This window comes from Anguilla anguilla, chromosome 3 (assembly GCF_013347855.1).
Source record: "Anguilla anguilla isolate fAngAng1 chromosome 3, fAngAng1.pri, whole genome shotgun sequence".
NCBI lineage: Eukaryota > Metazoa > Chordata > Actinopteri > Anguilliformes > Anguillidae > Anguilla > Anguilla anguilla.
This window is the reverse complement of record NC_049203.1, coordinates 59,863,764-59,875,268: the sequence shown is the minus strand read 5'-3', so window position 1 is coordinate 59,875,268 and position 11,505 is coordinate 59,863,764. Positions and strand designations below refer to the sequence as shown.

General features: G+C 42.3%; 1 protein-coding gene across 4 annotated transcripts; it reads right to left on the bottom strand.

Annotated features, from left to right (window-relative positions):
• Nucleotides 1-407: 407 nt before the first annotated feature.
• Nucleotides 408-10,328, bottom strand: LOC118223673 (seipin-like). Of its 4 annotated transcripts, none has more exons than XM_035410521.1 (12): nucleotides 10,177-10,328; nucleotides 8,096-8,894; nucleotides 7,581-7,662; nucleotides 5,027-5,170; nucleotides 4,616-4,648; nucleotides 4,212-4,346; nucleotides 3,991-4,088; nucleotides 3,656-3,797; nucleotides 3,271-3,382; nucleotides 2,696-2,779; nucleotides 2,493-2,567; nucleotides 408-2,012 (listed from the first exon to the last, which is right to left on the bottom strand). In XM_035410521.1, the coding sequence occupies exons 2-12, from the start codon at nucleotides 8,353-8,355 to the stop codon at nucleotides 1,813-1,815; spliced, it is 1,365 nt and encodes a 454-aa protein (XP_035266412.1). In that variant the 5' UTR covers nucleotides 8,356-8,894; nucleotides 10,177-10,328; the 3' UTR covers nucleotides 408-1,812. The 4 variants fall into 4 exon arrangements, with proteins under 4 accessions (XP_035266412.1, XP_035266414.1, XP_035266413.1 ...); XM_035410523.1 differs by having other exon boundaries at nucleotides 2,493-2,564; XM_035410522.1 differs by having other exon boundaries at nucleotides 8,096-8,859; nucleotides 10,177-10,195.
• Nucleotides 10,329-11,505: the final 1,177 nt, after the last annotated feature.

Sequence of the window (11,505 nt, the reverse complement as noted above, 5' to 3'; positions counted from 1 at the left end):
TTGGCTTTAAGCACAGCCCGAGAATAAAAACAATGTTGAAAACGCCACCTAAAGGCTGTCTATTGTAACTACATTAAATATGGAACATAGAAGCCCTGTATCAGCTATGACAGCTAAATAATATGTACAATTTATGATTATGGAACCATTGATTATGTCATTGAGTTTAATATGCAATGATTTGCTTGACATTAGTTACATTCAATGACAATGTTGTGTTGGAGACAATCCCGTATAACATTTAACATTTCACTATTATGTTTTACTAGCTTCATTTCAGAGAAAACTTCTTCAAACACATGGGGAACAGATTTAAGGAAAAGATCATTAGAATGTATGCTGTTGTTCAGCTACTATTTCAATGAATAAATTTAACTGAACTGTAACTGAAATAAACACAGAAAAAAAAAATTGGCATTCATATTTATTAAATAAGAGCAACATTACCGTGCCCTTATTGAAACATGACGAAAAACAAGAAAGTTTTTAGTTTTACATCAATGCACACCTACATTAGTCAAGCGTGAACAGATAATTATACACTCACATACTAATATACTGCACATTTTTTGCATTATTGAATACACTGTGGCAACAAATACGAGAAAAGAACTTCCTATAATAGGATAGCTTTGGCCTTTAGTTAAACATATACATTCAAGAAAATAATATTTCAATGTTTACTGCAAATGATGGACGTTCTTCCAAAGCACTCTGCAACTGCACCTTTGAGTGCTATCTATTGTGTAAAATGTAAAATGTAAAATGTATTACAGTACTCACTGGACCCTTCTATAACACCCAACCACACCCACCTGCAACAGACTCTCCTCCACTTGGACTCCAACAGACTTTTTAGGGCTCAGTTTGACATAAATCAAACGAGTTAAAGAATTTAAATTTATATTCCCAATTACATACCATACAACCAAAATGTTCAAATTCAAACAACTTATTTACCAGAGCTCAATATTGTTCGACAACATATGCATAACCATATTATTAAAGCTTTCTTTATTAATGTAGTCTGAACATTTAAAAAAACCATTTAAAAGACATTTGTCATACCAGTAAAAGTAAAGTCTGCCGGATATCACACCTGGCCAGTATATGTGTAAAACAATACATCTGTGCTTCCTATGTAAGTGACTATAAATGATAAGAGTGGGAATGTAACATACATACTGCAGGTTATGACTGAAATATAGTCAGGAAGCCTCTGGCAGTATTGGTTCCTTCTCTGTGATATGTGGTTTGTTGTTTTTGTTATTTGCTAAATTCATACATTAAGCTCTAGGACCAGGTTAAACTTCTTTTTTGTAGTGTGCAATATTGAAACACACTTAAAGCAAGGTGCAAGACGATTGTCTCTAAGCTTATTCAACTGTGTGCATGTACTTCAGTGTAGCACAGAGTGTGTGTTCTGTAGATGCAAAACGTGTATGTTTGTGCGTATGCGCGAAGTACGTGTACCCAGCCAATGACTATAATAAGTAAATGGGACATGCCAGTCCCCATTCAGAAAATGACTTCTCTTCATAAAGCAAGGTTCCGACAGTGTGGATCTTCTTTTGGCAAGAGCAGGACTATTGAAAAGGCACATCTAGAGGTGCGTGTGTGCGTGTGTGTGTGTGTGTGTGTGTGTAAAAGTTGTGTAAGTAGCTCTAGATAAGAGCGTCTGCTAAATGCCTGTAATGTAATGTAGAGTGTGTGTGTGTGTGTGTGTTTGTGTGTGAGTGTGCGTGCGCGTAGGCGTGTGTGGATATATTGGCAATAGCTTGCATGTAGATACTGTCTGTACTCCCCGCACGCTCAGGAACTCATGCAGGCCCCATGGCGTTGGCGTAGGGCAGATTCGAAGATCTCTGGTTCCCTGGGTTCCTCTAGCGCCCCCTCATCGCCTTCTTCGTCCGCCAAATCATCAGGGTCAGGCTCCTCCTCGCTTACATTGGCCTCCAAAACATCAGAGGCTTCTAGCAGAACAGGAGGGTCCTCGGTGGATGAATCAAATACTGAGAGACAGGCCAAGACAAAGAACGAGAGAGAGAGAGAAAGAGAAAGAGAAAGAGAAGAGTATTTATTCTGCCATGCAGAATCAAAACACGTCATTCAAGTGAACACCATTCTGTGTGTGAACTGAAATTTTGTTCCTATACCCATATGGGTAATACGGTCCGTTTGTATGTCAATTGGGCGGGCTCCTTGAATGAATCGTTATGGACTACAATACAGCATCTTTTGAGGGAAAGAGAGCAAAAAAATCTCACTCTGTTCGTACAGGTGAAACACTGTATGAACAGCTTAAGAGAAGTAAGTAGTGGAATGCTAGAAAAAGTGCTGGTACTCATATGGACAATATGAGCAACATGTAGAAGTCCTGGCTTGGCGTACCAGTCTGTTCTGGCCACTTAAATCTCCGCCTATATGTGCAAATGGCGACGGCTGCTTTAGCACTGACATTGCCCGACTGTGGTTTTGACATGAATATTTACCTGTAGTATTGTCCTGTACACCAGGCCATCCATTCAGCGACCTCACGGTTTCTGGGAGTTCAGTCTCCAGCTCTGCTGCACAACACGAAACACATACAAACGCACCCCACTGTAATACAAACCTGCTACTGAAGTCAAAGACGTACAGCACCACATGACACGTCAGCGAGCACAGGCAATGAGTTCTCATCTCTGTCTCTAACCTTTCCTCTGTGGAGCCGACGCTTCTGAATCAGATTCTCGCACAGTGTTTGTACTGCTGTCGTTATCCGTCTCCGAGTTCCCGTCTGAAGAACAGGCACCACACGTAACAGTCCATTACAATTGTCAGTGTTATCAATTAAGATATAAGAAACATTGTATGTTAAAAATAGCTAAATCGTGTGTTTATTATATTATTGCACTGCATATATATGAAATGCTCTTGAATTCTTTGTAAGTATTTTATTTAACCATTGAAAGCTGTGCAATGAAGGATGTGAAGCAGGTCAGACAGTGAATAGTGTTGAATTCCTCATAAGGCATTCTCCATGGGACAAATACTGTGCTCCAATCAAAGTGTGACAATGTGTAGGGCATGCATTTTGCGTTTGTACTCGTGTCACTTCATGTGTGTGCCAACAATGACACAGTGATTCTCCTGACAGAATCCCTCACTGTACGGCTGATGCCACTTATGCACTGCCCTGCTGGCGTGGTTCCGATTCAGTACCGGTATACGGGGACCCTCAGCGCAATAGAAGAGCGTCGTAGGGGGAAGAGCCACTCGGCAGCCTACCTAAAGCGTTTTTGGAGTGTTGAGTGTGGTGCACAGCACTTTTACTCAGGCTGGGGCGTCTTCGGGCCTGTTCTCTCTTCTGCTGTGGACGAGCCCCATCCCCCATCATAACCTTACTCACACACACACACACACACACACAGGAATGTCACCAAAACAAAATATAGTGTTGAAAGCAATGATTAGAGTATCAAGTGTTTCGGAAGAGAACCAAGATATGGACAGTACATTTAATATGGAAAATAAGGACATAAATAGAAAGAACAGAAGGATCCTGATTCTGATTAGCATGTGGTACAAGTGGTGAAGGTGGTGGTGAAATGGTGAAATGTTAATGTCCCTGATAATGAAGACCCCCACCACTCCGTGTTGGGCTTTCACTCACCCTGACTCTGACCTGCTCGGGCGGCCAAATCCCTCCCCAGACAAACTGCAGGTAACTGAAGAGCACGAGCACACTGAGGAAGCCAAAGTTACTGGCGATGCCCACTAATGCTGACAACAGGGGGAAGTTGAAAAGGAAGTACCTGCGAGAGAAAGAGTGACAGAGAGAAAGAAACAGAGAGAGAGAGATATTCAGATGACAGGTAAAGGGCCAAAGGGTTTGGGATAGAGTAGATTATAATTTAGCTGAGATGGCAATACCAAACTATATGACAAAACTTGACCAATAGATATTTAGGGAGCAGCCAGTAAAAGCTGGTGGTACATATAATTTACCTAATGCCAGTGAAGTGAGCATGGATCCGGAGCTCAGCGGAGTAGATCTGTATTCGCCGAGACTGGATCTCAATCACTGCACCCATTGTTGGCTGGTACTGAAGAGACCCACAGTATCACAACAGTGTGTGAGTTGAGACTATTAGAACTACGGGACAGTGGCAAAGCTGAGGGAGTGCATGATAGGCCACAATCTGAACATGACATCACACTGTACTTACAGAGTTCTCCCTGTAGGCAGAGTAGAGCTCCACCTCCACCAGTTGCTTTTGCTGTGACACCCCTGCCAACAGGAGTGGCGAAAACAACACAGTGCCCAGCGTCTGCAGCAGTTTGGAGCGGTAATGCAGCATGGCCTGATGGGATACAGGAGGACTCAGAAAGGGAGGGCCCATACAAACAACCACAAAACCGCAGCCACACGGAGCTGAGGGGGGACCCTGACTCAGGCATGCAGGCAACTGCATCCACAAGGGGGCGGGGGAGGGAAGGCGATGGGCTTGAAATACGGGCCAATCAAGGGGTGCAAAATCGGCAGACCGGATAGCAGCGTATGGACGGAGGGACACAGAGTGAGGGAGAGGGGAAGGCACGGGCGACGCGTGTGAGAACATGGCGTACTCACAGTGCGAGAGCCAGAGGAGATGAGCTGGCTCACCTGGGGGAAAGGGAGAGGGAGAGTGACCGAGGTGACGAGCGGCTGATTACAGAAAGGAGCGATAGAGGGACACAGGTCGTGAGAGAGGAGAGAGAGGCTACACTCAGGAGACCAACCTGGGAGAGCTCCTGCCTGCTTCTGCTCTCCGTGTGCGAACAGGCGAATGTCTGAGGCGCTTAACACCGGAGAACCGGTCGTGACACATTTTTTTAGCTTCACTGGTCTCCGGAGCTCATTGACGCCGCTCACATTTCCATGTCAGGAGACGGAATGCAGCAGCGCAACATATGTTCACCTGTTCACAGACAAACAGCAGCTGCAGGCAGCAGGAGGAGGAAAGGCGGAGGAAAGGATGAAGAGATGAACAAACGGACTCACGGAGCGAGAGATGGCAGAGACGACCTGACCCTCCTTGGTGTAACAGGACATTCTGATCATGAACATTCCCAGCTCCTGATTGGCTGGAGACTCGGGCATATCCAGCTCCAGAGAGATCCGATAGGGCTGCCCATACACCATCACCTTTCACAAGCGAAGTGGGTGAAATAAAGACACAAATACATCTCCATTGGTCTCATTTCATTATTACTGAATGTACAGAACAACAATGTACCAAGAGAATAGAGAGAGAAATCTGTTTGGTTTTCAATTGTTGCTTAAGGCAGACACTGCTGTAACTTTACTACGTCACCAAGCCACTCCCTGTTTACAACGTTCAGTAGCAGCAGTAGGCACTGACAAATAAATAGCAGCATAAAACACAAGCATGTAAACCCGTTATTCTCGGTTCATTTATGCAAAGCATCTCATGCACAACAAAAATTTATGGTGCAGGCAGTTTAGGCCTGGAACATGATGGCCCGGTATGTGTAAAAACATTACATTACATTACAGGCATTTAGCAGACGCTCTTATCCAGAGCAACTTGCACAACTTTTACATAGCATTTTACATTGTATCCATTTTATACAGCTGGATATATACTGAAGCAATTTCGGTTAAGTACCTTGCTCAAGGGTACAACGGCAGTGCCCTACCCAGGAATCGAACCTGCGACCTTTCGGTTACAAGCCCAGTTCCTTACCCACTGTACTACACTCCAATGCACAATATAGGCTGTATAAAAATCTTATCTGCAAATTCTTAATCTAAAAACAGATTCTTCATCACCCTTCCCACCAACAAAGAGACTTTAATGGGTGTTCTGTTTTCTCTACAGCAAATTCAGAAAGTCTATTTTCAATACACCAGGGCTGCCCAACCCTGTTCCAGCAGATCTACCATCCTGTAGGTTTTAATTTCAACCCTAATTTGGCACATCGGATTCTACTAATTAGCAGCTGCACAAGATCTGTAGCTGTTGCATCAGGTGTGCTTTGTTAGGGTTAGAGTGAAAACCGACAGGAGGTAGATCTTCAAGGACAGGGTAGGGCAGCCCTGAAATACACACATTTAAGTTATTTATGTAGTAGTGGCAATATCAGCATTTTCTTTTTCCAAATTTACACAAGAGCACTGATGTTACATTCTCTTGATGAGGAGAATTTAGGAAGTTAATACCATTAAGAGTTAGATACAAACTGCATTCATTTCAATGAAGTCTTCTTTTTTTTACTGCTTTCCACGTCAACTCTTAAGAAAGTCAACAAAAGGAAAATAGGTGACTCAGGAAATAGACTACGGCCTTTAAAATCTCTGTGATGAAGTGAGAACACAAGAGCTAACAGAAGGAAGTGGTCAACATAATAGCAGAGTACTGCAGTGCAAGAAAAATGCTCACATTTGCTTTTGCTTTTAAACAAGACCAGGTCACAACCTAGTATATGGCTGGACCGAACCGGCCGACCAATGGTGTAACTTCATCAGTCAGTCACTCAGTCACAGACATGCGTGGTGTAACTTCATCACTCACTCAGTCATTCAGCCACAGACATTCGCGTTTATAGGGCTGGCCCCGCTGTTGCGGTCCAGCCAAAAAATGCTAATTACACTTTGAATTCAGAGGAGATACGGATCTTTCCAGCACTCTACTTTCTGGATGTTCAACTCAGCGCAATCTTTTTACACAATCTTGTCCATGACACAATGAGCCAGTTTGTGCTTCTCCATTTTGCTGTGCGCTACAAAACTTTCCAGATCAGGAGCACCAATGCTCCCTGGCAAAAAGCTTACCGTAGAACCCTGAGTGGTGCCCCACTGAGCAACATAACAGTGCCACACCCAACACAGCACAAGATAAGAACCTTCAACCTCCCCAGACATTCCCACGTTACCCCCCTGCTCACCACCCTCCACTGGCTCCCTGTGATGGCTCGCATCAAATTTAAAACATTAGTGCTTGCCTTCAAAGCAGCCAGGGGGTCAGCCCCTCCCTATCTACGTCAACTCATCAGACCCTACACCCCAGCTAGACCTCTCCGTTCTGCTGCCACATGTCGCCTGGTCCCTGCCCCGGCTCGCACCAGCACCCGGTCACGCCTCCTGTCTGTTCTAGCCCCACGGTGGTGGAATGACCTTCCTGTGCAAGTCAGAACAGCAGAGACCCTGGCCGTCTTCAAACGTAGACTGAAGACTCACCTCTTCAAGCTACATCTCACCTCATCACCCCCCACTACCCTCTAACATCCATTAAACCTCAACTGAGTAACCACGCGTCATGTTATTTTCATGTAACTAGGTTCATCTACAACTAGGTGGGTGGGGGGTGGGAATTTATATATATTTAAAAAAAAAAAAAAAAAAAAAAAAAGGGGTACAATTCACACTTTTTGCAAAGTTATACCTATTGTAGCTCTCTTGCAGGAATGTTGTAAAGCGCTTGTCTCTGAGTTTTGTAATGCACTTGTTGTAAGTCGCTCTGGATAAGAGCGTCTGCTAAGAATCTATAATGTAATGTAATGTAATAAGAGCGGTCAACGTAAGGAGTGGTCACCTGGTCTCGGCCGTTCCTCAATAGGGAGACATTAGCCATGGGAAAGGAACACAAGTAAGAGCTGGAGGGGTCACAGTCTGTCCTGAAACAAAGAGCAAAGTTTTCAGGGTACTCTCGTCACTGAATATATAAAAACAAGTAGTGATATTCAACCTTAAAATACTATAGTAACCCCATTATAATATGTAAAAAAAACATATTGTAATTATTACCAATGTGCATTTGATGCATCATTCAGAACCGCAAAGCAAGACTTGCTCATAGAGTAAATACTCCTAATTGAAAGTATTTATGAACATCAATACCAATTCATTTCTGAACAATAAATTCATAGCCATACACAAACTGCACTGGATTCAGTGGCAAGATGTTTTTCTACATGATTATTTATGTCATTAAGCAAATATTTAAAAAGCTTGAATGAGCTTCTTTGGAGATACTAGTTTGGAGACACTGGTGTATTATAGTAAGTACGAGCAGAATTTTATGAAGAGGCGCAAGCAAATGCAAAGTACCTGTAGTAGTAGTGGACTGGGGTGACAAATCTGGCAGTAGGCATGTAGGAGTAGTAAAAGCTGCCGTACAGGAAGATTGCCACCCAGAGCAGCAGCACGAGTACGCAGAGGAGGATGGCAGCCTGCAGCAGGGTTCGGCGGGTGCGCAGCACGCCCAGCGCCACCACATCCTGCAGCCAGAGCAGAGCCGGACCCACCATGGTGCCCACGTCTTGCTGCGTGGGGCCGCTGCCGCGCTGGGGCCGCCTGCCGGGGTCCATCTTGGACGGTCGGGAGGGGCTCGTCCTTGAAATCTGCCTACCCCGATGCCTCTCGCTCCGTTTTTGCGACTGTGCTCAAATCTCACTCTTCTTCTCCTAGTCACTGGGTTTTTGTGCATGGAGGTGAAACCACGGTTCTTCCTTAAGCTCTCACCTTCTCTGTCATACTAGAACTCCGTTGTTGTGTGTTTCCATTTATCCAATACCCTCACAACATGCTGTCAGTTTGTCTATCATCTGATTGATTCAAGCTTGTCAACCAAAGATTGGTGTCTCCATTTGCTGTTATGGTAGCCTTAGTCCCAACTACTACACTTCAAAAGTGAGCATTCCGCTTGAATGACTACCATCACCTCATCAATCCCTGCTCACTGACTGGTCTGCTGACAAAAAATGCAATCATTTACTTTCTGCTTTTAATTCAAAAAGCCAAAAACTCCACCCTCTTCTCTTAATCTTCATGTCACACTACATCCCATGAGCAACTCACTTATTTTTGTTCTTCTGGAAAAAAAAAAAAAAAACTAAATTGATGATATCTGTAAAAGAGCAAGAAAAAACCATAGCAAATTAAGTTAACCAAATTGCCCATCAACTGCATGCCAAACAAAGTTGACATTTTTTGTGTAACAAAAAAAAACTGTTAATAGCTAGGCTATTTGGACAGTGTTGTTTTTTAGTCCAAGCTCATTTTTAGCCTGTAGGCTACTTTAGAACATATTCTGATAACTAGGAGCACAGTGGTACAATTGGATGATCTGATAGCCAAGCAAGCAAGCAAAACTGTAAGAAACTGGACATGGTTGCAACAGCATTTCATTTTAGTAAGACAGTCGTCATGATGACTCCTAGACAGAGCTTGATAACACGCGAAGGGGGGTGTCTTTCAAAGATTCCTGCTCGCAGTCAGGAAAAAAGTGAGACCTGGTTTTCTAAAGACGGTTCGTAGCTACTTGTTTTGAAAGCAATTAATAATCTGCGTTTTAGGGTAAAGTTACACATTTAAAAAGTGCATTTTAAGTTACAGTGTTCTTACAAACAGGAAACATTAATCCTGTTTGCAGCAGGGTAAACTTAATGTTACATATCTTTAAAAGTGCATTTTAAGTTATAGTATTCTTACAAACAGGAAACATCTAAAAAGGGTACAGATATCGACGAAAAACAACAGTTGTCTTATAACGTTAGTTTGGGCATTCCATAGATAATATTGCCCTAAACACAAACTGCCATAACTCCTTTTAGTTTTAGACAGCCCGTATAGCCTTACGTTATCTGCGTTTCCTGAAAGCAAGAGTGGCGTACGCGTTAAGACTAGCCAACATTCCGTAATCTATTACGTACCCAGCTAACTAGCTGGTAAATTTGAGCTACTCTCCTAGTTTACAGCACTTGTTCGCACTAAATCATATTAGTGCCCTAGTCCGAGGGCAAGGCAATGCAGCCAGATGGTTACAAGCGAAATCAACATACACGGAGATGATGGTATAGCTTTCTTCCTGATCATAAAAGAACTAACGCCGTTAACACTGACACGGTAGCGCGCTCTTTGCCTTATTCACCTCTATACACAGTTCGCAGATCGCGGATTTAGCCAGCTAGTACGCCGATGGTTAACGTGATAAATTAGCTAATACAGCGCGCAAACTAACACTGTCCAAATGCGTAGCCTAGTAATTACAGAGATGACGGTCAATCGTTGAAATGATATATGCATGTATCCTAAGCGTTTAACTACAGCTAGCTAACAGTTTGGAAGTGCTTACCCACTTGACATAGCTATTGTGTAGCAAGCAAACGTTAGTTTATTTGCTCACTCACCTTTAGAATTATCTCCGATTATAAAACAATGAATTATACTGTCATTGTAAACTGACTTAGAAGTTGCATAAATAATCAAACTTGCTCTTAGACACGTTTTCTTTAGACCACAAATACGGTGGCCACCGAGATACAAAAATAATTTTCCGGTTCGCAAACACAAAATTTGATGCATTTTTGCACGGCATAGTTTGGTGATCATATGATACACACTGACTTCTAAGTAGTGGCTAAGTTGGCGCCAGAATTGCCCCCGGCAGACCCACATAAAACATTTCGTGCTGTGGACAGACGTCATTGAATGGCGCAAATTGTATTGCTTTGTTTTTATTGCTAGCGGGACATTTTCCTATACCAAAAAGCTAACAGAGCTCCACAAACCACTTTGCACTCACGGAGGCCAAGTGTAATTTATTGAGTTTAAATTTACTTTTATTTTTTATAAGGGTAGAATTAAGTCCACTGTTAATTAAAAGGCCAGAAAGATTAAGATCTCTAGATTTTATGATCAAAAAATAAATATGAATAGGTAGCCTGCATTATACACTATATGACCCTTGTATCTGTACACCCCTTGGTCTGGGGCTGTTTTTCATGTTTTGGGCTAGCCCCTTAATTCCAGTGAAGGCAAATATTAATGCTACAGCATACAGTACCATTACAGACTATTCTGTGCTTCCCCAACAGTTTGGGGACCAACTCCATATTAATGCTCAAAATTTTGGATGAAATGTTGGATGTCAGGTGCCAACATACTTTTGGCCATATAGTGTATATTATCTGTCAGGCTGCCGTGTGAATGTCTGACACATTCAAAATATGATATAAATAAATATGCCTTCATTTCTGTTCTTCTATTTCAGGTAGTAACATATCCATATCTTCCATCATATCCATCTTACCCCACATGCAAATATGAAACACAATCAGAAATTATGTATATAATAATAAAAATAATGGGAGCCAAAAATATTGAAAAATATAGCCACAATTATATTTCTCTAGAGTCTCTCTAATGGTAAAAATTCAGCTATTTGGTCAAAGAAAAACTTTAAATTTGGGGAAGATTCCTCTTTCCAAGTTCTCAGAAAATTCAGTAATTTTACCTTTTATTGTAGTTGAAGAGATTATTATATCCTTTACTTCAGATAATTTAGCTTTTTCCTTTAAAAGTGAGCAAATAGCATTCTGAATCTGTAGATACTTGAAAAATCTGTGTCAATGTATGATTCTGTGTCAATGTATGATTTTAATTGTGGGTTTTTATGAAGCAAATCCTGAAATTGCTTTATATCTAACTTCGTACATTTACATGTATTAATAAATGGT